The 25,976-nt window shown below is 43.3% G+C and overlaps 3 protein-coding genes across 4 annotated transcripts in view; 2 read left to right on the top strand and 1 right to left on the bottom strand.

Annotated features, from left to right (window-relative positions):
- The first annotated feature begins 753 nt into the window (after positions 1-753).
- LOC115555287 (meprin A subunit beta) lies at positions 754-10,377 on the top strand. The gene is made up of 15 exons (XM_030372085.1): positions 754-959; positions 1,393-1,420; positions 1,593-1,643; positions 1,750-1,787; positions 2,151-2,229; positions 2,524-2,641; positions 3,029-3,207; positions 3,413-3,631; positions 6,182-6,328; positions 6,950-7,153; positions 7,632-7,888; positions 8,057-8,261; positions 8,779-8,952; positions 9,524-9,782; positions 10,081-10,377. The coding sequence occupies exons 1-15, from the start codon at positions 912-914 to the stop codon at positions 10,088-10,090; spliced, it is 2,016 nt and encodes a 671-aa protein (XP_030227945.1). The 5' UTR covers positions 754-911; the 3' UTR covers positions 10,091-10,377.
- Positions 10,378-10,383: 6 nt separating this feature from the next.
- mcm3l (MCM3 minichromosome maintenance deficient 3 (S. cerevisiae), like) lies at positions 10,384-24,370 on the bottom strand. Of its 2 annotated transcripts, none has more exons than XM_030372060.1 (18): positions 24,245-24,370; positions 18,119-18,213; positions 17,895-18,007; positions 17,347-17,555; positions 16,929-17,059; positions 16,393-16,631; positions 15,418-15,526; positions 14,836-14,989; positions 14,613-14,744; positions 14,020-14,228; positions 13,295-13,469; positions 12,694-12,817; positions 12,376-12,526; positions 12,064-12,204; positions 11,792-11,934; positions 11,426-11,511; positions 11,125-11,191; positions 10,384-10,691 (listed from the first exon to the last, which is right to left on the bottom strand). In XM_030372060.1, the coding sequence occupies exons 2-18, from the start codon at positions 18,194-18,196 to the stop codon at positions 10,481-10,483; spliced, it is 2,472 nt and encodes an 823-aa protein (XP_030227920.1). In that variant the 5' UTR covers positions 18,197-18,213; positions 24,245-24,370; the 3' UTR covers positions 10,384-10,480. The 2 variants fall into 2 exon arrangements, with proteins under 2 accessions (XP_030227920.1, XP_030227921.1); XM_030372061.1 differs by lacking the exon at positions 24,245-24,370 and adding an exon at positions 18,417-18,432.
- arhgap39 (Rho GTPase activating protein 39) overlaps positions 19,249-25,976 on the top strand; it is a 46,190-nt gene continuing 39,462 nt past the window's right edge. The window contains exon 1 of the mRNA XM_030372043.1: positions 19,249-19,435. Within this exon, the coding sequence (XP_030227903.1) occupies positions 19,425-19,435 (11 nt within the window). The 5' untranslated portion in view covers positions 19,249-19,424. The remainder of the gene's footprint in view (positions 19,436-25,976) is intronic.

Raw genomic sequence — 25,976 nt, 5'->3', positions numbered from 1 at the left:
TATTCATTGTTTTCTATTAGGAACATCAATAAAGTGGAATGCTTTTTTTTAGACTCCTTTAATCACTGGGGTGGATCAAACATTATGTTTTGCCAATATCCCAATAGTATTGCCTTTCATAGATTTTCTCCACATTGTAATATCTTCTATCTTATTTTGCAGAGAAATTGCAGGTGTGGAATTTTTAAATCTTGTCCGATCTATTAGCCTACGTAACCTACTTTTAAAAAAATAAAAAAGAATAAATGAAAGGTACTGCTTTGGTTGATAGTTTGGGTCCTCTGCCACGTGTCCTATTCAAGGATATCTTTGTATCTGACACTTTGAAATATTGAGACTGCATACACCAAATGGACCAAATTTGTGTGTGTGTGTGTGTGTGTGTGTGTGTGTGTGTGTGTGTGTGTGTGTGTGTGTGTGTGTGTGTGTGTGTGTGTGTGTGTGTGTATATTCTATAGCCTGTTTTCAAATACATCACTATATCTTTTAATAACTTAATAATCCACGACGAAAAAAATCCAACTGAGTCGATTTACATTATGCTTCAACATCATTTTCGGATATTTATTAGTAACAATTACATCATAGCTTTGCATCATAATCAATAGCCAAGACCCCAAATGTATGAACAAGTGCAATGACATGATGAAACATAGTTCGGACGAGGACATTGAGGACATTGGCCGCTTGAAGAAACGTTTCCTCTTTGTCTGTGGGCTGTGGACAGTTGCTTCTCCTCTGTGGGGAAACGCTGTGAGGGGAAGGAGAGGCTGTCCATCAGCAGTAACTGCGACTTCCTGGGCACCGTGGAGCACAAGTTCCTTCACCTGCTGGGCTTCTGGCACAAGCAGTCACTCAGAGGATAGAGTGATAGTGTTTGCTCTCTCACTCTGGCTAGTTTGATTTGAGCCATGCTTTCCAGAATGCTAATCCTGGTCGTTGCACTGACCTGGTACCGAGTGAGTATATGCATTCATTTTTGTGACATGGATTTTCTTATTGATTAAAAAATACGTTGTTTTAGTTGTTTAGTTGGTACACAAGTAAATTACTGCGTAGGAAAATATACACCATGAGAGTGTCATTTAAATTGCACTATTCGTATTATGAAACAATGAACCGACGAATGCCAAAATGATAAGTTATCGTAATTGTGCAGGTAAAGGCATTCTTGCAAACCAAAAATCAAACACACTCTTTTATTTATCAGTCAATGGTACAAGTTCTTTATTCTACTCTGCAAAAGTGAGCCAGTGAAAACAACCATATCCCTTATGCATGAATGAAAAGGGAGTCAATAGAATAGCCTGGCAAGCTTGGTCAGCCCAGGTCGTTCAAGGCGTGAGAAGAGTGGTACTGGCATTAATGCATTCTAATAACAATTTTCTACAGACGGTGGCCAAACTATCTGGAGAAACAGGTAAGTGATTCACTATGCCATTACTTTCAAGAGTTTCACTGTTTCACTGAAAGATTACTTGAGCTCAAGTAATTATTAGTATGAGTGAATACGTGTTTCTAAAAGTCTCTCAAAGTGCTCTGCTATTTCTACTAGTGCATTTTAGTAAACATACATCTATTCTATTCCGTAGAAATTGATCTGGATGAGGGCCAGGACTGGGATATCTTGGATGTCAATAAGGGTTTGTATATTTCTCTTGGTTTCTACGCTCTGTCTATATATTTATATCAGTATTCTGAATATACCTCCTTGTGGATGTAAAAAAAACCAACACATTTTATTGGCAGGACTTGACTTGCTGGAGGGTGATATTGAAAATGTCGAGGTGAGTTAGTGTTTCCTGAGATACCTTTACCTGATCAAGTGGAAGTTTCATCCTCCAAGCTGCCGTCACTGCTTCACTAGAGACATAATATGAAGAGCCTTCTTGATTGTGATTATACTTAATCTGTGATTCAGATAATTTTAAATTTGTGATAATGAGACCTCATATCAAAATCAAAAGGCTAACATCTAACGCAGTAATTTTTTGATTGTAAATCAGAAACAACCTGTGCCAGATTTTATGAAAACGTTGCTGAGTTGTAAAGCCAGTTAGGAACTAGCAGCAAGCCAATATTAAATATAGGTTCTCAAAGGTATCATGGCTTTCTAAATGTTAACCCGTCTCATTCTTCATTCCAATAAGTTTGACGAGAGAAACACCATCATCGGAGATAAGTACCGTTGGCCGAAAACGATTCCTTACTATATAGAAGAAAGCGTTGGTGAGATGATGCTCTCATATGGAACCTCAAAAGCATCAGAATATTGAAATATAGAAAGTGCATAAACTAAACCAAATTTGTGTGTGTGTGTGTGTGTGTGTGTGTGTGTGTGTGTGTGTGTGTGTGTGTGTGTGTGTGTGTGTGTGTGTGTGTGTGTGTGTGTGTGTGTGTGTGTGTGTGTGTGTGTGTGTGTGTGTGTGTGCGCGCATGCGTGCGTGCGTGTGTGTGTGTGCTTGTGTGTTTGTGTGTTGGCCTGTATGTGTTGTGGTACATACATATCCATGGGACCTGTAGAGATGAATGCCAAAGGGGTGATTCTGAAGGCCTTTGAGCAGTACAGACTGAAGACATGCATCGACTTCACACCATGGAAAGGGGAGGAGAACTACATCTCTGTGTTCAAGGGCAGCGGGTGAGAACAAATCTGCACATTATGCACCTCTATCTTGCTTTATACATTCATATACATGACATGCTTGATGCTGGCCTCAAAGTTCAAAACGGAATGATTATGATTTCGTTGAATATTCTATAGCCTGCTTTCAAATACATCACTATATCTGTTAATAACTTAATAATCCACGACGAAAAAAATCCAACTGAGGTGGATACAATTATGCTTCAGCATAATTTTCGGTTAATTATTAGTGATAATTACAACATAGCTTTTCATCATAATCAATAGCCAAGACCACAAATGAACGATGAACAGGTGCAATGAAACGTAGTTCTGACGAGGACATTGAGGACCTAGCCAGCGTGAAGAAACTTTCCCTCTCTGTCTGTGGTCTGTGGACAGTTGCTTCTCCTCTGTGGGGAACCGGCGCGAGGGGAAGCAGAGGCTGTCCATCGGCAGGTACTGCGACCGCCTGGGCACCGTGGAGCACGAGTTCCTGCACGCGCTGGGCTTCTGGCACGAGCAGTCCCGGGCAGACCGCGACGACTATGTCAACATCATGCTGGATCAGATTGAGCCGGGTATGATGTCGGTGTCAGTGGTGAAGATGGCCAATGTCTCTCTCTTACAAACTAATTCTCTAACAACCTGACCCATACATTATATAGTCAGTATTTACACACAGTATTTATATATTTAATATAAAGACATGTTCTGTTGTATTATATTGTATTGTATTCTAACTTCTCCATCTCCAACATGCAAACTCTATGTGTTCAAACACAGGCAAGGCTTCAAACTTCAAAAAGTACGACGACAAGAGGTCCAGCTCCCTTGGCGTGCCCTATGACTACGGCTCGGTGATGCACTACGGCAAGAGAGCGTTCAGCATCGCCTCGGAGCCGACCATCGTCACCAAGATCCCAGAGTTCATGGACGTGATCGGCCAACGGATGGGGCTCAGCGACAGCGACCTCCTCAAGCTGAACCGCCTCTACAACTGCAGTGGGTTGAGTTATACCACTAGACCCCTATGTACAGAGGCGTCATCAGAACACAAACACAGGTGTTATGGGTCTGCTGGTTTTATACCAGGGCAAGGGTGGTAGACTGGGCTAGTGGAGATAACACATTGCTGACCAATGCTGGTGCTTTGACACACATACTGTAAATGAAACAACGGCAAACCATTCAACAGTGGTGATTGCATGCTGCATTATGCATGATGGGCTCAAATGAGTGTAAGACTTGAACATATGGGGTCAGAACAGTCTCATTAATAATGAGAAGGATTCACAAATGTATTTTGTGATTTATTACTCTCTTCTCACAAATACATTTCAATGCACATACAAATGGATATCGGTGTGTATAAATGTATAAAATAAGTTTCACAAACACATTTCTGAATCACACACAAATGTGCCTTGTTTTAAATAAATGTAATAGAAATCTATAAATATATTAATTAAAAAAATATTTGCAATTTTCATCAAAAATGTATTTGGATGTTGTTATATTTATATACAAACTGTTAAACTTGAATTAACAAGACGCTTTTCATTTGTGAACTTGTTTGCATTAGTGTGTGAACTGGACTGTATTTATATGTGGATATTTGGGACTCTCCTGACGTCGCTAGATTCACAAATGCATCTTTTTTCAACAAGGTACTCTCTGTAGCCAATCAGATGCCTCCCTCGTTTTCAGCCAATCACATGACTGCAGTTCCGAACTGTGAGTCCAGCCTCCGAGCCTCCCGGTTCCCTCGGTCAAATGGGAAATAACATGTTTTTTTTAATGATCGTACATTGTTCTCTAGGTGGCGAAGAAGTAAAATCTGCATCACGTTTTGAGCACACTTTTTCCATCTAGTTTCGACTGGGTTATGGCCGGGATTGTCGGTGCCGTTAAAGTAGTAAACGGCACCGACAATTTAAAAACCCAGTCACTGCAGTCATGGATTGGCTGAAACCGAGGGAGGCATCTGATTGGCCACAGAGAGTTCCTTGTTGAAAAAAATGCATTTATGAATCCAGCCTCGTCAGGAGAGTCTCAAAAATCCACAGATAAATACAGACCAGTTCACACACAAATGCAAACAAGTTCACAAATAAAAAGCGTCTTGTATATTCAAGTTTAACAGTTTTTATATAAATGTAACAACATCCAACTACATTTTGATGACAATTGCAAATATTTTTTTAATTCATATATTTATGGATTTATATTACATTTATTTAAAACAAGGTACATTTGTGTGTGGATCAGAAATGTGTTAGTGAAACTTATTTTTGTTCATGGATACATTTTACATTTATACATACCGATATCCATTTGTGTGTGCATTGAAATATATTTGTGAGAAGAGAGTAATTTATATGTAAATCACTAAGTACATTTTTGAATCTTTCTCTGTGCATTCATTATTAATGAGGCTGTTCGGACCCCATATGAACAGGCCCAATCCCGATGTCCGGACTCACAGACTCACAGACTTTGCTGCGTGTTCTCATGAAATTATTTAGGCTTTAGTGCTGTCCCAATGTCGAATTCCAAAGGGCGTAAGGGTTTGAGTCCACACTTACCGAGCCCTTTCCGTGAGTCTGCATCGGTGCAGACTTCACCTAAGGGAATTACCCACAGTTCAAAGCGTTGTGACGTTTACCACGGAGACATAGTCTAGGTGCTGAGAAAGTTTTGTATGCGCTTCATTTAGCGGAGAATATCTCAACTGTTATAGACTAATATGACCCCAGTGAACAACATGGGATGTGTGACCAAATCTCTATCCGGGACGAAAGTCCTGAAAACAGGTGACACTAGTATCACACTACGTGGTGAATGGGACTTTTTTTTTCCTTTATAGATATTCTCATACTTTTTTATCAGATGAATCTTCATATTAAGAGAAATACTTTTTGTATTACACATTGTCTAAAAAATGTAAAAAAATATGCAAATGAGGCAATATCTCATTCAATATGCGTAGCCTACATATAAATCCTAGAGGTCCTGGATATGATTTGTATGCACTTTATTTAGCGAAGATTATCTCAACTGTTATAGACTAATATGACCCCAGTGAACAACGTGGGATGTGTGAAAAAATCTCTATCCGGGGCGAAAGTCCTGAAATTTACCACAATAGGTGACACTAGTATCACACAAGGGAATGGTACTTTTTTTTCCTTTATAGATATCTTCATACATTTCTACCAGATTAATCTTTATACTAACAGAAATACTTTTTGTATTACACTTTGTCTAAAAAATAAAATAAAATAGGCAATATCTCATTAAATATGCGTACATATAAACTCTTGCCTAATTTGCATATTTAATTTTATTTTTTGCAAAGGCAAACTTACCTTTGCCTCAAGGCAAAGGTAAGTTCATACCAAATGTGTTTTTTATGATGGCCTTCCCCCTGAATTAAATTTAAAAAAAGCTTCCCTTTAGAGACAGACTCTGTTTTTGCATGTGGCACTTATCTGTCTTATTAGCAGAACAGCATCCGCCATTACTAACCCATCACACGAATCCCTTCCACAGCCACCTCTTCAACCTTTGTGGAGAGCTGCGACTTTGAGGAGATGAACATCTGTGGGATGATCCAGGGTCCGAACAACAAGTGGGAACAGCGTATGGCTGTGAGTGCAGGACCTCAAACAGACTTCACCTCAATGGGACAATGCAAAGGTAGCGATAACTTGTATACCTATAGGCTACTTGTTATTCATAACTATGTCATTCTAGTCATTTTATTATTTTGGTTTTACGTTCAGATACACACTGCATTCAATATAGGAATAAAATAATTTTTATTTAATTATTTCTATATATTTAAGCTATTAACAATTCTGGAATGCACAATATATTTTGTTTTGTATTTGTTAGTTATACAACCACCTGGTTCTATAAAATACAGTAGATCCCGATCACAGCTCATCACCTTATCTGGCCATAAAGGTATTGGGTCATAGGCCTCAGTGTTTTGGTTTGATAGTTGATAAAAACCAGCCCGAAGGCAGAACAAAGTACAGGATAATCCCCAATAACCCACAGCTAAAAGTTTGCAGTTGCATATACTTCCTCTGAAGTAGGACAGGTCAATACTGTTTGCAATAATGTCAGGCCTTTACAACAAGTCAAAACACTACTATTGAATTTAACTTTATCGCGATTTTTTTTAAAACACACGTTTTGCAAATTGCAACAGAATGTATTGAACATTTGAATGGAAATAGAAATACTGTAAACTACATAATGTATTGTGGTTTAATACACTTAATGTGCAGTAATGGACACTGTTGCCCACAGGAAAGGGCTACTTCATGCATTTCAGCACTGCATCTGGGTCCGCTGGGGACAGTGGGTTTCTTGAGAGCCGGTTCCTGTATCCTAAACCTGGGGTCCAGTGCCTGCAGTTCTTCCTCTACAGCAGCGGGGGCGCTAACGATTCCCTCAAGATGTGGGTGCGGGAGTATGACAAACTCGAACCTGAACTTTTTGAGACCATAACAGGTGTGTTCAAATCAACACTAAGGTCAGCGTCTTTCGGATGAGACGTTAAACCGAGGACCTGGTTCCCTGTGCCTCCCCCTGTCCTGGCCCAATTCCCTAATCTGGGTTCTTATAACATTATGGCCACAAAGTCATCTCCCTGTCTCTGATTGGATTGTTTCCTCATTCCACACCTGTCCACAGTGAATTCCCCAAGTGGGTGCTACACACTGGTAGTGGATAAGGTGTACCTTATACCCCCCCCCCCACACACACACACACACACACACACACACACACACACACACACACACACACACACACACACACACACACTATGTCAAGCATTTTCGGTAAAAGCACTTGACAGATGCAATGAATTAATTAATAATGAATGTGTCTCACTACCATCTGTGTGTTATTTGTGAATAGAACAAAGAAATCTCTTTGATTATTGCTCATGTTGACCATGTCCGTTTATCTCTCAAATATATCAAAGGTTCAAGCGGATCATGGGAGCTGCATCACGTGACTCTCAACATCACCAAAAAGTCCAGAGTGGTGTTCGAGGGGGTGAAGGGAGACGCCTCTGCCACGTTGGGGGGTCTCTCGCTCGATGACGTCAACATCTGGTCCGGCCAATGCCCCCAGCATGTGTGGAAAATACGCAACATCACCAGTCTCCTGGCAACCACGCCAGTAGGCACCAAGGTGTACAGTCCCTCTTTCCTGTCACCGACTGGCTATTCTTTCCAGGTGAGTCCTAACCAACACCTTGCTCTTGATTTCCACTCCCCAGTGAATAAACCGCACACTGATATTCATGTTCAGGCTTTGAATGCCTCTATTCATAGACCATTGATAGAAAGAATTATGCCTCAACTGTTTTCTTGTTAAAATCCTGCGTGTTGCCCTGCTGTGCAGGTAGGTTCGTACCTCAATGGACTCAGCACCCGTCCTGACACCATGGCGCTCTACCTGTACCTGACCTCCGGCCCCAACGACGACAGCCTGAAGTGGCCTTGTCCCTGGCACCAGGCCACCATGTCTCTGATGGACCAGCAGTCGGACGTCAGGACCCGGATGAACATGCAGCGCATGGTCACCACTGATCCAAACGAGATGGACGGTAAGCCCGCCGGCCACGCCCAGGGAGGCCGCTGTTGGAACAAGTCAACACTGTTTGCAGTGCTTTGTGGAAAACGTTTGTGACACAGATCCTAACCTGATGCATCAAAGTTCCATAAAGATCCATATAAATTTCTATTGCTATTAGGTTATGTCAAATGACAGACTGTTGAACATCCAGCAGTTAAGTTCCTCGTGGTATCTATGCCTTTCATCCCATTGCGGTTGTTCAGTTTCCCTTAGGTTCAATCATTTAGCAGACTCTAAACAATCAAAGCAAATATTTAAATTTGAGCACAAAATCAAGTGTCTGCACACATGCAAGCATATGCATGCAACAACTGGAGAGAGTAGAGTGTGCAGAGTAGATAACGGTATCTACATTGACCAAGAAGCAATAAACAACGTCCTAAAAACAACCAATCACTAGGGCTCTGGGAAGGCAGCAGTCCTGTAGTGAGCAGAAGAGAATAAAGGAGAGTGAAAGGAAGTAAGGTCTCCATTCCTTCCTCTGTCAGGTCTCGAGTTCGTCTGGGACCGGCCCAGTAAGGTGGGGTCCCTGGTGAATGGCCCTGATGGGAGCTACTACCGCGGCCCTGGCAGGGGGACGAGCAGCTTCCTCACTCACAGCCGACTGCACAGCAGGAAGTACATTAAAGGAGACGACGCCTACTTCCTCCTGAGTCTGCAAGGTGGGGGACATTACTGTGGAGTGTGATAGTGACAGAGTTATTAGGACATTGGGTTATTTCTTAATTCAGTGTATGCTGTTCATGCTGCAGGTAAGTTTTAAGAGCTAGAATTTGATTGTAATTTGTTAAAGGGCCAAGCCATTGGGAGTGAAATGCTCTGAAAATATGTTTGATTGGTTGACTATACCTGCCTCTGGAGGACAATTTCCCCTTTATATTGTCCATCCACTTATTTGCATGAGTGGATGAAGTTTAAGTTTACTTTTTTACATGTATTTCTAAAGTGGCCTATATTAACAATGTTAATTTGATATCTTAAGACCCTTTTTCTTAGATGGTTAGTGCCGGACAGCATGTTGAAGCTTGTCTTCCCACCAAGAATAATGTATCGGTTTTGGCATAGTTCGTGTTTGCTGTTAGCCAAAACATCGCCAGCAACTTGATATAAAAAATATAAAGCAAAACGGCGCGTTAACCCCAGATGTCAGCTTGCCTATCAGACTTTTAATGCCTTATCCAAGCCTGATTTATGAGACTAACTAATATCAGCCCCCATAAACCGTTCTTTCAGATATTTCTCAGTTGCTGCTCCCTCAGCCCCTGCCATCCTCTGCACCCCACCCCAAGGAGAGGGCCCTGGCCCCAGACGTACCCCTTGGGGCCAACAAAGGCCAAAATACCCTAGTGATGGCGCTCACGCTGACGGTGTCAGCATCGCTGCTGTTGGTTGCCTTGGTTACCAGCATGTACGTGCGGAGGAGACTGAGGACACAGTGGCAGCAGATTGACAAAGCGGTCCTCTTAGAGGGCATGCCTGGATTACTGGAACAGTGAGTTTAACCACCGAGACGTTTCAGTTTTGTGAAACCACCACTAGGGAGCACTGCAAGAACACTATTTCACTTCCTTAATGCCTTGTAATTATATGACGCTTTTGAATTACTAATGCAACACAAGACAGTAAAAAATTAAAATTATAGTAATGAAATGCAGGGGTTATACATATTGACTTGTTTGCCAGAAGTACATTAGTGGTTAAACCACAAGTATAATCCAAATATGCCATATTTAATGATTTGACCCCTCTCCCTTGGAAGGATTAATAATGCTTTGCATCTGTCATAACAGGAAGGCCTGAAGGATTCACCACCCGTCTCTTTGATCAACCAGCCGTGGGACACCCACAAGACCGCCCACTGAATTACAATGCATAAAAGCTTAAATGTCTGCTAATCACAATTAAAGCAGGGTGAATAAGTTAATTTTGTTCAAGCAAGACCTGAAAGTATAACATAACTTGTGTTGCCTTCATTCCACTAGTCGCCACGTCAAAATACAAGGGAGGATAATGTATGTGCCACGCTATTGCAATGCTTAAATCGCTCAATTAAAATGCATAAATAAAAATGTTTTGATAAGAACCCACCAGTCTCCCTGCTCAAACTATTTATTTTTGTTTAATCAAAAATCAAGCAATTATAAAAGGATTTTTTTGGCGTTGTGAGGGAGGAGGAGGAGGAGTCTGCCATCAGATGAGGAAGACCACGCCCTCAGACACCATGACCTGGTTGTCGTCCTGCATGCGGCCCAGCAGCTGCTCTACCTCCCCCTCCTGGAAGCCTTCGCCCTGGGCCGGAGTGGGGTCCTTGTTGACCAGGCCCAGCAGCTCGGCCACCGCCACCGACTGGGAGCGCTTGGTCTTGAAGGCCTGCAGCAGAGCCCCCTTGAACGCCTTGAGTCTGGAGGACACGATTGTACAATAAAAGAACATTTAATTATACAGCCCTCTTCAAAGCACTGAAAGTGCTTCACATGGGGAGGAATAGTCCCACCTCATCCACTACCAATGCCCCCGTTCCACTTTTGTATGCTTCATTTATATAACCAATTGCTGCTTACATTTTTGTGCACTCATAATGGGGCACACTGGGTTATTTGTTGCAACCTACTACTGCAATGACCATTTGGTAAAACATTTATTAGCAAATGTTCTATGTGGGAACATGAATGCGCCATTAAATCAAGACCATGGATACATATGCTAGTGAAGCATAGAGAACACTCATGTGCCCTGTGCCTTGGAGAGAAATGGGCCATCATCTTGCATAGATCTCAAGTGTTGATGGTGACATAGGACAGTGTTTGACACTTATTTTGGGAGGTGCTCCATACCTGTCCTGACTTATCTCCTTCTTCCGTAGAGTCTGCGATAAAGGCTTGGGTCTTAGATTGGGTTGGGCTGAAGTAAAATAAAATCATAACATCTATTATTTACATTTACACTTAAATGTTGGGCCACTTTAAAGTGTATTGACATTTAACGCAGCTTTCACTTAACTTTTTTTGACACAAACATTGAAGTAAAAGTTAACAATGTTAATTGGGAGCATCGATAAAATGTAAAGCAAGAGTAAAAGTTAAATTCTGCTTTCTGGGCCAAACTATAAATGAGCCCAAGTGTTGGGCATCATACCATTCTCCTCCCCAGCAAAGTCATAAGGATCAGCCTTGGAGCCTGCCATCTTGTTCAGGTCATCTTTTGTAGCCAGGGCGCGTTTCCTAGTTCCAGAAATAAGAATGCAAATCGTTTCTAGGCTTCAGTTATGCGCTATCGATTTGCATAGCAGGTTAGTTTAAGTTGGTGATCAAACAAAAAAAGCTGCGATACAGATCTAGTGACCTTTAGATTACCATTGAAGTTTGGAGGACGTTTGCTCCAGATATGCTGATAAATATATTAAGTTTAGTTAGTGGCATCTATTGGAGGAAACCTTGACCCAGTAATGGTGTGTTCACCAACAACAACAACAAAAAGGGGATGAGTTGAAAAGAAGAAGACCTGGTGCTTCTCTTGGGATCCTGGCTGTGACTTTCGGACTGGGATTGCGTCTGGGATTGGGACTGGGACTGGGATTGGGACTGGGACTGGCTCAGGTCCATGTCTTCATCTGGAGCTTTACGCTTCTTTTCCTTCTCCAGTATCTAGTATACAAAATTCTGAGCTGAGTTCATTTGTCAACTCAGTTAAATGAAATCCAAAATACAACTTGTGCATCAAAACTGCTTGAAATACTTCCATGTATCCTTTTATCTTATGGCTTTCGCAATGACCTTTTTGAAGTAGGCAAACTGCATCAGTTCAAGGGCAGCCTCCGCGTCTTCCATGTCAATGGTTTTACTCATTCGGGCTTTGGCGTGCGCCGTGCCCAATCGAATCATGGTCTCCAGGGCACGGGCAGTTACTGGGATGGTCTGAGGCAAAAGAGCAACAATCTTTTTTGGTTGCAAATTACTTTACATTTTGTGCGCGAAATCCATATTCCATCATCAATATTACAATGAACTAGCAATGCAAAATCTATCGAGTCAGGCAGGAGCTTCTGCAAGCAGCAGAGTGAAGGGGGTAAATGGGGCAATACAGACCCTGGCGGTATCCGAGTTGAACTGGTCATGGCTGCGGAGCTTGGAGTACTCTTCTGAGATGTAGTCCGATGCCTCCTGGGTGAGCACAGGCTTCACTAGCTTGGCCACATGGATGTACTTTCTGATGAACTCCATCGTAACCACCTTCTCCCTAGAGAAAGGAGCAGACGACATTATGCTGGCCAGTATTTTGAGCCGTCCATCTATCTTTTACAGATCGTAGAGTCAAGCACAGGAATGCATACATTTTGTATTGTACTGGTTTCAAAAACTTTACGCAAAGACTTTGAAACCTCCGTTCCGGAGATGAAAGCTTACTTCTTGCTAAGGTGGCTGTGTAGGATGCTGTCCTTCTCATATATTTTGAGCTCCTGCTTTGCGGTGTCTGTGATGTTAGGGTCCTCTGTGGCAAAGATGTCCACATTGCTTCCGAGAGGCATCGCTTTATAAATACAAAATCACCATGATTTACTGCACACCCAGCGAGTAATCCATTTTAGCAGTCATTTTGGAGAACTCGTCATTTCAAGTGTTCTCCTGCCAATACCACTATTCCCCTTGCATGAGGTTTTGTGACTAAAAAGGCATTAACTGCAACCATCACAGTTTTATTGAGCCGTTTCACACCTCTTCCCATCTCTACCCAAGGGGCTAAAAATGTGGCTCAGCTCTTATTTGAAAATTGGTAGAACCCCTCCAATGCTAAATCCTTTCCACAATCTGGTTCGGGCCAAATCACCTTCTGGGGGAGTAGAGCAAGATATTTTATGGGATACATCAGTGTGTCTATTAAACCATGGGTTGGGTACCCAGAACGGGTTCGACCCACTTCAAAATGGGTTTGAGGTGGATCGTGGTCCGACCACCCACCCACATGGTGTGGCAAGACCCCCGCGAGCCCCAGGTCCCCCCTCCTCACCCGTCCCCTCCTGCTCCCCGGGGGTCCGGTAGCGGTGCATGCGCAGCACGTGCTCAGAGATCTGCAGGTCGCTCTCCGGGTCCATGTTGTCCAGCACGATGAAGAGGAGGTCGAAGCGAGACAGCAGGGAGTCCTGCAGGCCGATGTTCTCCATGGGGGTCTTGTACTGGTCATACTGGGGGAAGAGAAATAAGATGAAGGGGGTCTTGTACTGGTCGTACCGGGGGGGAGAGAAACGGTCAACCTTAACAGACACCTATATCTCCTGAGGTGCAGGCTCAACATGCATTCACCAACACAAGTTTGGGAAATCCTTGAAGTCCGTCTAGCACAGACGGATAGTAGCCCAAGACAGACGGGTCTGGCAGTTGCCACCCAAGTCTGTAGTTGCCACCTTTTGAGCAACGTTATTTCCGCCAACCATGAAAACATAACCCAGCAGAAACATACAAGGAGGCGATTGGAACACATTGCTTAAAGGTGCCATATTATACCACCAGGTGTGAGTGTGATTAGCCGTTAAAAAGCCGTGGAAATCGGTAGACGGCTCTATCCAGCACATATCTAGGTGGACACGCCCACTTGTGATGTCAGAAGAGGCAGATTTAGAAAAAACGGATTGTAACGGCTAATCCACTCCACTCTGGTGGGATAATATGTCGCCTTTAACGCTGTCGCAATTGGTCGGAAAATGAATGCGTGACGTATCAAAAAGCTTCCCTCACCCTGCCGTACACGGGGTTGGCGGCAGCCAGGACGCTGCAGCGAGCGTTGAGCCGGGCCTGGATGCCGGCCTTGGCGATGGTGACACGGCCCTGCTCCATCACCTCGTGGATTGCCGTTCGGTCCATGTCGGACATCTTGTCAAACTCGTCGATGCACACCACCCCCCTGTCGGCCAACACCATGGCTCCGGCCTCCAGGATCCTCTCGCCTGATCACCAGACAAACATCAGCGAATAGGCAGGGAGAGACAGCCCTTAACCATGTCACCCAACATCTACAATATACTGTAATACGATGCATATCAGCATCCCAGAGAAAACTAAAAATGGTTAATTTGTGAGAAAACAGTGCATGTCCTAGTTATATAGAGACTCAAGTCAGGCAGCGTCGATATTTAACTTGAGAATCATACACAATTCTTTTTTAAATATAATTAAAAAAATCGGAAAACATAAAATGCAACGTGAAAACATAATTCAGGGATCAAATCAAACATCAGATTTGTTAGACATCAACACTTAATTTATCATCGTATACAGACAACGGAGATGTTAACCCGATAAAATCTACGTGGGGAAGAAGGTGACCGTACCAGTCTCCGTATCCGTGGTAACGGCCGCCGTCAGACCAACGCCGGTAGAGCCCCTCCCTGTGGTGGGTATGGCCCGGGGAGCCGTGTAGAGCACGTAGCGTAGCAGCTGGGACTTGGCCACCGAGGGGTCACCTACATGGCAGCATGGACCAGACCGATCATGGTCTGCATCATTACCCCCGGTTTGAGGTGGACCCATTTATACCGCTTCAAAGCAACCAACCTATCAGGAGTATGTTGATATCCCCGCGGATGCGGGAGCCATTCTCCAGGATGGTCTCATTCCCTCCCAGCAACAGGCAAAGGATGGCCTTCTTTATGTAGCAGTGGCCGTGGATACTGGGGGCGAGCGAGCGGCCCAGGTGTTCAAACACATCCTACATTGGCAAGGAATGGCACGTTTAAAAAAAAATTTAATTAGATTAAATTAGCTCTTCGCCAACACTTATTATTCTGCTTCCAACGTTTTATTCCTAATATTCTGTCCTCTTGATGCTTCGTGCATCACGTCTTATTTGCGTCTTGTCATACATTATGTCCATTATTGTTTGGATACTTACTGTACATATATTATCTAATGTTTTGACCCCAGAAGGCTATAGCCGGTCATGAAGGCGTCTGTTAATAGAGATCCTTCAAATAAAAATAAGCCCTTGAATTCATTTTAGTGGCCCTTATAATATTGTCTTCAAGTAACTTCCCTCCAAATTCAAGTAATACAGTAGTCAACGACTAAAAAGTTTGTGGGTTTGCCTAGAAAATAACCACCCAAAGAAATGTATGCAATGGCATCAAACAAGCATACTTTTGGGTGGGCTTTGCAGAACTTCTTGATCTTGTGCACATCATCAGCAGAGAAGGTCGGTACAATTTCCTTGCTCATGAGTTTGACATTATTGACCAGAAGCGTTGTCCTGCAGAGATAAAATTAAATACAAAAATAGACTGGCTTCATCAGAAAGACAACACAAGCAATGTCTCAACTGCCCCGGATCACCCTTCAGTGGAACCCTATACACTCACAATCTATCACACTGCTCCCACGTTGGCCCTTGCAGGCCTGAACGCCTTATGATCTTCTTAATACGTCTTCATTACCAATGTCCTTTGTATCAATTGCACACTACCCTGCCATCTCTACGCCACGATTAAATAGCTATCTTTAGATGTCCACCTGGCTCACATTTATCTAAATAGCCTTACCCGACAAAAGCCCTCTTTGCCCATTCAATCTATTACAGGCTGCCACATAAACTACACATTGCACAAGGTCATTCTTTGCAGCCACCTGAAACTCAAATAGGCCAATCCAACATGCAGCTGCCTCCGGCTGGCACACATGCCAGGAAACAAATTATATTTCCTCTTTGATCATATTCCCTTTCGTACATAGAGATGCTGTATGCAAAATCTAAGAGCCATAATTTGAATACTCTATTATAAATGCCATCCCTCAGCCATTTCCCCTCAAATAGATTTAGACCACTCCCCACTCATTTCTGACAAATCAGGGAATCACTTTCCAATCGGGATGAGAATCCATCTTGCCCGCAGTCGAGCATACGTGAAGCTAGTAGCGCCACCAGAGGTGCACAAAGGGTTTGGTCCCCGTCTTTGCATTCAAGCCTCCGGCAGCTATAATGTACCTCATCGAATAAAGCCTTGCAGCATGTAAAAAAATAAATAATAAAAAGGACCACATCTCTCTGGGTGATCAATTCATCTCAGTTCACTGAAACAACCCTTACCAATACACAAACCCCCCCCCCCCCCAACTGACCTGAAGGTGCCCGAGGTGAAGCCCCCCTGTTTAGCAGGCAGGCAGCGGTACACGCCCACCAACTGCACACGGTCTCCGGGTTTGGCCTGGTCCACCAGGTCAGCGTCCGTGATGACGTCCACCGACCGGGGCAGCTGGCCGGCGGGGGCCTTCTCGGGCATCTCCTGGATGGTCAGGGTCTGGTGGTCCTGGTAGGCGCACAGCCCGTACTCTGTCTCCAAAGGGTTGTTCTCCTCATCCTGGAACCACACACACACACACACACACACACACACACACACACACACACACACACACACACACACACACACACACACACACACACACACACACACACACACACACACACACACACACACACACACACACACACAGGCAGCCAATCAGAAACCAGAACATCTTGGAATTGAAGGGTCATGTAGGTAGCTAGCTAATCAGCTAATGGGGAATCCATTCAATAAACAACAACAATGTAGAGAGGAGACAGTTGCTGCATGAACAACCAATGATCAACCACAATGCACAGCTGTACCAACCTTGGTAGGGTATACAGCACTGGAGGGGAAGGCGTCCAGAGAGGTGAGGTCTGTGTACTTCCGCTCCAAGGTCTTCTTGGTAGCAGGGCAGTAATGTACACTCCGCATGATCTTTGGCCTCACAAGAGAACCTTAGAGGCCAAATGAATAAAAAGGCTGGGACAACCTCAATGCTTTGCATCACAGGACAAACTCACAAACACATTAACACTTTCCCCAGGTCCGTAAATGTTAGATTTAAGATTATACTGAGTTAATAAAATCCGTTTTTTATATTAAAAAAATGTTTTTCCATTGAAAGGTCTCAACTTATGTGCAGGCAATACATTTTTTTAAATCTCAAGCATCTAGTGACTATTTCATCAAACATCACATTATGTGACAAATTGTATGATTCTTGAAGAGGCCGTCTACCTACACTTGGTAACAATGCCTTCCACACAGACCAGGCTTCCAAGGTGGCGGGCAGTGAGGGTCCTGGGGCTGACGTGGTTGGTCCCGAAGCTGCCCTCGAAACCAATGTGGAAGTCCTCAAACTGTTTGGCAAAGGTGGCATCAATGGAGGCCACCAGATCTTTCAGGGCCTTCTGGAACGCGATCAATTCACCGAACGAATCCTTCAGCATACTGCAAAAGGAGAATATAAACAAGAGATCCAGAAACACATCTCTGCAATAACCATAAGTAATTATTTTATATTAACATATTATTCCTGAATACTCGTTTTGTTATGTACAAACTGCTGGTTCTAAATAAAATTCAGAATACAAAATAATAGGCCTGTTGAAGAACAAAGACTTGACTATTTCTAATTTACAGTTCGTCGTGGTCTATGTATTATTAGGGTTGTTTATACCTCTATTGACTTATCTAAGGCTACAGATCTTGAAAGCCATCATTAGGGCAACGTAATTGATCTTAGCAGACACTTGATACAAATCACCAAATGTTAGCAACACAACTCACGCCTTCGCTCTCTTTTCGTTCCTCCTTCGCAAATCATTGATGTTCACGATGAGCCGACAAGCGTTATCAGACACCATATTCCTGACCTTCTCATGATAGACACCTTGGTCTTGCTTAAATGAAAATGAGAAAAACACAAAATTGATTAAAAAATTGAATTAAATTAATTAGTCTATTCGAATTGATTTTGAAAATGTACAATGCACAACTTTAAATTAGCCCACGTCATCATCTAGGAAGTCCAGGTACTCCCTCTGCGCCTCTCTGAGCTCGAGGTCCTCGAGTCCTCCACTCCCGTCCATCGCTCCTCTCCGAGGACCTAGCAGGTGCGACGTCTTATCAGCTTACAGCTGCGCCAATCAGCTTACCAAGTGCACACAGGTGAAACGGAGGCAATAATAGCCTGTTGTTGGGCTTTGTTCATTGGACATTTCAGCTAGTGATTGATACACAAATGAAGACAATACGGGTCGACTAGAGAGACGTAGGCTACGTTAGTCAATGTGTATTTGTCAACCTTACTTCGCACAGTCCAAACGTCCAGCAATGTAATAATCCAAGTCGTTGTTCATTATCCTTTGAATATCTCCTATTTATGGATATGTGAAGCAGACATTTTGGTGGTAAGCCTATTTTAGGGAAAGCTAAAAAGACTCGAATGAAACAAAAATCCACTTGAGGGCGCATCACCCCCACGTTTATAATTAGTAACACGCAACGAAGCAGCAGGTGCGACGCCCATCTATGCCCAGAATGTTTGACCCTATCAATTAACCCGGGCCAAGCATGCCCTCTGTGTTCAGCCACGCACAATAAGCCAAACTGTTATCTTAATACAAAAGGGGTTATCTTAATACAATTTGCCCTTCTTTGAAAACCTCGTTTTGATAAATTAAAAGGTTTTAAAAAGTATGGTGCTTGATTACGCAAAGCAGCAGGTGCAACGCCCCGGTATGCCGAGAATGTTTGACAAACTATCAACTGAACCAGGGTCAAGCACGCACACGTGTGTCCCGCAACGCACAACGAAACCTAAACTGTTGGGGGGGCTACCTAAAGTAAACTTGCCCGGGTTAAATCATAATTTCAATGAAATTTAAAGTTTTTTTTAAGTATATTTATTGATTTATAAACCCGTGGGTTACATTGCTTGATTACAATTATGGTTATTAAGCTTGTTCATTTCGAAATTGGCGACGGTGAATGTGAATCGCTCAATAAACGTTATCCATGGACGTTTTGTGAACTACAAAACATGATCCCTTTTATCAATTCCACAAGAGAAAAATGACGCTCGCGGACGGAGTGACGTCAGGGAGGTGACGACAGTTGGCTTGTGACTGCGTGCACGAGAAGGCAGCGCGAGCAGACAGGAGTGCGCGTAGCAAGACCTCAGTTCTCTCAGCACGCGGGAGGAGCCGGGAAGGAGTGTCTCCTGGACTGCGGCGGCGACGGCGGCGATTTCGGCAGCATGGATCACGTCCTGGGGATTATTATTTACGGATACTAACAAAGAACCGCTTTGGAAAAATGGCCGAGAGGTAATGTAAAGCTGCATTTTCCCTAGTTCACGATATGTAGCCTATAGCCGAGGCTGGTGCAGTTTTATTCACGGCTACATCCCGGTTAAAAGGGTGGCGATCTCGGCGACGGAGCTAACGTGAGCGATGGACGGCTGTGGTTCGGCTAAGGCTAGCTCCTCGCCCTTCCTTTTAAAACGCTCAACGTTTTGCTGAATGAAGATGTGTCTCTGGCGGAGTTCCGTCGCTAACCTAGCTGTCGGCTCTTTTTAATTCGGAATTTTAAAGGACGTTTATCAAGGTGGCCAGGGACTAGGTGCAGGCAAGAGGCTGCGTGTGTGGGTTCTCTGGGAGATGCTGTTGCATCCGGTGATGTGCACCTGTCTGACGGGAATCCTCTGATCCGCTGGAACGCGATTAGGACAGCATATTTTGACGTGATTAGGACCATTGGTATTATTATCATGTAGTCCTCTATGTGTCATAAACGCTTGGCTGCCTCTCGGTCCCTCAGCTTCTCATTCGCAGCATCCCTGTTTCAATGATGCTGCTGCGCGCTCACGCCAGCAGCGGTTACGCGATCGCAACCTTCGGGAAAAGGCTCGTCTGCCTGTACGCTAATCACTCAAAACTACAGCTTTACTTGGTTATACTCTATATAGGCATATCTCTTAACTACATGTTCCTTCCTTCGCTCAGTCCATTATTTATCTTGTCAATGGCGACATGATCCTCGACACAGTGCGTGAACAACGCCACTTCAGTTCAGCAAACTCAGTAGGGACGAGTAAATAATTGATGCCGATTAAATTTGCTTTGCTTGGGGGTCATTCGAACGTATGTAACACACACGCACATAAAGTGTTATAGCAGGTTTGACAAAAATCCGTCAAACAATTCACTGCATTCATGATTGTTAAAATGCATGGTTTGCTTGCTCAGAAACGAAATATGCAGTGACCTCATGATTATTGGGGCACTGAAATTAAATGCCCTTCATAGCATGATTTATCGGGTTCCTGGCTGAACACACTGTCTGTATGACCTTTTGAAAATGGTCAGCCTATATGACAACAGCTTTCCTCTGAGCTTCCCTGAGCTGCTCATTCTGTTCATGCATTTCTTGAAAGGTGTCTGACTTGTTTCACTCGTGCTAAACTGTGGAATGCCTTTTTTAGCAACTTGGACCAAATTGACCAACGCTGGCATTACTAGCTTTCTTGCAACAATATAGCTTACAGTGAAACTGGTATTTCCCCTATCAAAAGACAATTTTTTTTACTAGATTTCGTTTGTCTTGATTCCTAACCATATCTAATGTATTCTCCAGAATAACATCCACAATCGATATACCATTTTCAAGGTAATGCAGTCAATATAACCAAATACCTAATGTTACAATTTGGAATGACTACTGGCTATGTAGCCTGCATCAAATCGCCTTTCAAATAGGCTTTGCATACACAAACTCCCAATATATGTAATTCATTGTATTCATACTGCATGGGGCTTATGTTAAGTAGCCAGGTCTTTGCTTATATACAAGTGGGCAGATCTGCAATGGCAAGTTGGGCCCAGAGCCCGAGCCTATATTTTCAGGGCTGCTGTCGACAACACATGCCTCACATAGTAGCAAAGCCTTGGCTGACATCCGATCATAGCAGCAGCAGCTCGGCTGGGCGGGGTGAGGGAGTCAGCTGGTACGATCCCGCTGACACATGTGGGCCCAACAACGTATATACATATGGCCACGTTGCGACTGCTCCAGATCCTGCCGTAGCCGTCACACATGCTCTCTTCCTGTGCGACACGTGCATGCAGATGCACTGCCTGCTTTGGTGACCCATAGCCGCCTGTGTGTCTGTGTCTGTGTCTGTGTGTGGCAAGTTCAATGATTAGCCTCATGAGAGGGGAGGTTGAGATGTTTTCTAGTCTTCGCCTTTTCTTTTAATGTACAGCTTTTTGCAAAGAAAATCTCACAGGTGATTAAGTCACTGAATAATTATCATGCATCTGCTGCTGTGACGCATTGTCCTGTGATTTTTGCCAACAGCAGTGTAATTGACCAATGGGGATTGATTCGGTCCATCTCTCCTGCATCCACACATCTGCGCTCCATTTTAGCCCGGAACCATTGAGCCGAAGGATGCCAACGTTGACGGTGTCTGTGCTTTTAGCATCACATGACGGATTTCGTTCTCCCAGTGCGACTGTAATCTGACCACGTCAACCCTTATGATGATGCCCGGCCAGGGCGGAGACTGAGAGATCAGTTCTGAGAGGACAGGCGTTTAGCGTTTCATGGTTTTTATTTGTAGCCGGGGCATAGGGCACCATGTGATGCTGTTGAGTGCACCCGGGTTCCATCAGCCTATCACGCCTGCAGCAGTCATTTTGAATTAAAAAAGCGAGCAGCGTTTGAGTATTGACCGGCATGGACAGTGGTTGGGAGGAAGAGATGAAGTGGGAGGGGGGGGGGGGGTACTCTCTGCTGCTAATAGGATTACTGTGTAAATGTGTTGGTCCGGAAGGCTTCCCCCAGAGGCTCAAACTCTTTGAGAGTGTGTGGTGTTTTCTTCTTATTTTTTTCCATGAAATTAGTAAATTACTCCATCAGCACGTGTGCGACTGAATCTATTTATTAATGGGCTTGATGTTGAGTTAGGGAGAGCGGGAAGGCGAGGCACAGTGTAGTAGTAGCACACTATATTGATTGAATTTGTTTTGCTCTCAATCTTGACCATGGTGGTCCCAATTATTCCTGGGTTGTGGGGGTATGCATAAATGGACACACATCAAGCTTCTGGTATGCACGCTTTTGCATGCGTGTTTCACTCCCTCTTCCTCTCTCCTTTGCGCCTTCATCTATCAACGTTCAGGCCTATCTGGTTTATAGCTTCCTTTCATGTGCCAACACTTTCATCTGGCTTCCTGCACAGCCATATGGCCTTTAAGTCAACTTATTTAGTCTACAAAGTTATTCTTCTTTAGTCATGTTGACAAATAAATCAGATACAATGCTTTCATGTGGTGATGCATTAAAATGGTAAGACTTGTCATGAGCTACATTTCTGAAAATGGGACAAATATGAAAGTCTTAATATTGGATTCAGGTTTTAATTTTTTTATAGAAAGCATATCTTATTTTAGGGTTTTGATCTAATTTGAAAAAATTGCCTACATATAACTAGCAGATGTCTGCCGAGGCTATAATCACTGATCAATAAAAAAGGACAATTAATGTAGTGTCATAGTTCATCAAAATGATAGATAGAACATGAAGAAATAACTGATGTATTTTTGTTTTTTCGTCCCTTCTCGTCCAAAGGGGAGTAGGGACTATAAAGGGAAAATGAAAAGGAGGACCTGTAAAATCACTGAAAATGATCACTACTACCCTCCATTGCTCACTCTATGAAATTGTTACTGGTAAACCTCATCAAATGGTTGCAATTCAACTCAGTATATATTGTTTTTATTGTTGACATAGAAAATAGTACCCATTAGGGTCCAAAGGTAGTTTGTACAACACTGCCTGTGAGCAAGATGAGAGCTGGCTCCAGCTAAACGCTATCTTTCAGGTTCGCCCCCGTGTTTTGTTGCTGCCTCATAAGCTTCATACCCTGGGATCCATCGTGTGTTTGTGTGTGTGTGTGTGTGTGGGTGTGTGTGTGTTTAAATCTAACCCTAACCCTATAACAAAGTAAAATAGGTCTAGAAAATGGTTTGCCTTGTGTTAAAGCAGGGAGGTTGAAAGCACATCCATAAGAAAGGGCAGTAGGTGAATTCCATTTTGCTTCGTTCTTGAAATGTATTCCAGCTCCTACGCCCCCCATCAGTCCACACCCCATCTCTCATGATCCCCTTGGCCTGCTTCCCTAATGCCCGCTGCCCACAGTCTGAGCTCTCTGTCTGCCTGTCCCGTGAACCACCTAACAACCCAGTCCAGCAAAGCGAAGGAGGAGGAGGAGGAGGAAAAAATAAACTACGCTATAGTATTCCATGCTGGCTCTGTGAAGCCAATTAACCTGTTAAAATACGTTTGTCATTTCAAACACGTCATTTGTGCTCGCGCAGCATATGCTAGCTCCATGCGGATCATCCGAGACATGGAAAGCGGATCATGAATTTTCGCTGATGCTGCGTTTTTACCCGTGAGTAAATACCGGCAGTGGGCAAGAACTGAGAGGTACATGGCAGATGGTGGATGTTGGGAGGCACGCTGAATGCTTGCTGATGGGACCTATAAAAATAACTACCTTTTAACCAAAACCAACCCAAAGAACAATAACCACTGCAGTACATTGCACTGCATGGTCAAAACATTGATTTCAAATGATCTGGAAACCAACATTTGTTTAAATCTGAATAAAGAACATATACCTTACCTTGTGCCACTGAATGCTGTTGAAATAATAACTAGATATATTTGTTATTAAGTGTGATCAAGCCACCATTTATTTGTCAAGTTAAAAATAATTATCCAAAGCATGGCACAGCAGTATAGCGTTATATAGCGTCATAAGCCTGAGTCATGAGCCTCTCCAGAAATATTCCTGCTGCTTATTGTTCCTTTGGTGCCGACTCATTCAACTACGATATTTAGGGTTACTGACTGTCCAATCACCCAGAACAATTTATTTAATAGTCCTATGTGCAAGATCATTTTTACACATCTGTCTTCATGAAAATATGATTCTATATCAAATAAAGAAGAGTATTGATACATTTAAATGTAGGTAATCTTGTAGGTAATATACAATTAATACCCTCTGCTCCCATAACCGAACTACTTCCCCAAGTGGGGACATGGCAGTTGGCAGATCCTACCTTCTGTATTTCTTTCATCAGTCGGCTGTCTGCTGTCGGGGGCTGAAACGGGTATCTTCTGCACTATTGATTGATGGTTGACGGTGTCGCGCGTTGATGAGCTTTCAGTGAGAGGCCCCCAGACCACCTTTTGTTTGACCACAAACCAACTGACAAGCCACCCAATGCTCCTCACTGCCTCCTCGTTCACTCCTTTTTACCCTCAACAGCTTTACTTCCTCAATGCTTCCTTTGGCGTAACACCAACTCTACCGCTGCAACTAACAATTGTTTTCAGACGATGAGTCTATTATGTATATATATTTTTATAATTTAGTCTTTAAAATGTCATAAATAATAAGCAGCCTGAAAAACATAGATTAATGGTTTTATTTTCATGTATTCATTATTTGGTTCCATGAACCAAATATTTGAATAAAATGCAACATTTAACGGCAATTTTACAATTTATACTTTATAAATGACTTGATTCAGATTTTTAATGATTATCAACCACCAGTCCAGTGTGTATTTGAGTACTGCAGACTGGCAGTTGACTTCTTCACGATTGCTTCTGTAAATGTATACAAAAACTCATGGACTGCCCTATAGCCTTTTAGCAGGTTGAATCAGGCTTCATTCAGCAAGGCCTGAAGTTGGAGGGGATTGCGTAGGATGCTAGTTGGATTTATTTAGTCAAAATCACGCTTTGGGGGCTGGGGGTGAAAGTAGGTGGAATTGATAACAAGCTGTAGGGGACTTCTCGGATGCAGCTTTAATTAGCCACATGGCTGAAGTAATAAGTGGATTGCTCTTTCACACACAAACTCAAATTAAGAAAAATGACACGTTTTTTGGAGTCTGCGTTGTCATCAGACAAGCTGTGATGCCGGCGAATGCCAGAACTATCTCAGCAGGCGAAATGGGAAGGGCTTTGTCCTCTAGAGCACACTGATCGCTTGTTTTCCTGAAGCTGATTAGTTTATCAATACAATATTGATTTGATGACATTATCTTACATAATAAGTCATTTTGATGATCCTGTTCTGAAGAAAGTGACAAACGTGGCTTTGTTGATGGGATTTGTTGATTTTCAGTATACTTTTTAGCCATTAATAAATGAGTGAGGTACAGGCTCCAGCCTTGTGCCTACACTTACGTTCTTTCAGATCAGAAGAGGGAGGTCAACACCCAAATAATGTAAATGCACTCTTCTCTGCCTACCCAACCGATATACTGATTACACCAACTTAATCATTTCAGGTAATTATTATGTCTGAGTTGGAGAAATCCCTGGTCAACATGCTAAAAGATACATTGGATTTAAGAACGGATTTAGAACAAAGCAATGGATATCTTTTTTAAATAGTAGAGGTTAAGATGTATTGAAAGATTCCTGATGTTGCTCGTTTCGCCTTGTTGTGTATCTTCCGTCTTTGGTGGCCTTTTGCCTTCTCTCCTGTTGCTGTGTGACTCCGTGAATGATTGATATCTAAAGCCGGGCATTTCCGGTGTATGAGGGCATGTTTTCGGTGGCTCATGGGGGACGTCATGAGGCACTCTAAAGTGTGCTCACAGTTGGCAGTTATGGGGCTCACCCTCTGCTACAATAAAAGAGAGTAACATAAGGTTACTAGCCGCAGTGGGACAGATGGGGTCGAGGGAGGAGCTGTGGCGACGGTGGAAGGATCGGAGAGGCAAGAGGAGCAAAGTGCTTTTGCTTTGCGGCTGACATCGATGGGGCCTCTCATTG

This window comes from Gadus morhua, chromosome 12 (assembly GCF_902167405.1).
Source record: "Gadus morhua chromosome 12, gadMor3.0, whole genome shotgun sequence".
Lineage (NCBI taxonomy): Eukaryota > Metazoa > Chordata > Actinopteri > Gadiformes > Gadidae > Gadus > Gadus morhua.
Note: the sequence above shows the minus strand (reverse complement) of the source record. Positions and strands in the feature narration are given on the sequence as shown.

Bases quoted from the DNA above. Each gene is read 5' to 3' on its own strand.
- mcm3l (XM_030372060.1), bottom strand. From the start codon at position 18,196: ATGGACGGGAGTGGAGGACTCGAGGACCTCGAGCTCAGAGAGGCGCAG. The intron at 15,527-16,392 runs GTCAGTTGGGGG...TTATCTCTGCAG, and splicing joins TTCACCTCGGGCACCTTCAG to GACAACGCTTCTGGTCAATA. The intron at 12,818-13,294 runs GTGAGGAGGGGG...GTATTTATAAAG, and splicing joins CGGGGAGCAGGAGGGGACGG to CGATGCCTCTCGGAAGCAAT.
- LOC115555287 (XM_030372085.1), top strand. From the start codon at position 912: ATGCTTTCCAGAATGCTAATCCTGGTCGTTGCACTGACCTGGTACCGA. The intron at 1,788-2,150 runs GTGAGTTAGTGT...CATTCCAATAAG, and splicing joins GTGATATTGAAAATGTCGAG to TTTGACGAGAGAAACACCAT. The intron at 3,208-3,412 runs GTATGATGTCGG...GTTCAAACACAG, and splicing joins GCTGGATCAGATTGAGCCGG to GCAAGGCTTCAAACTTCAAA.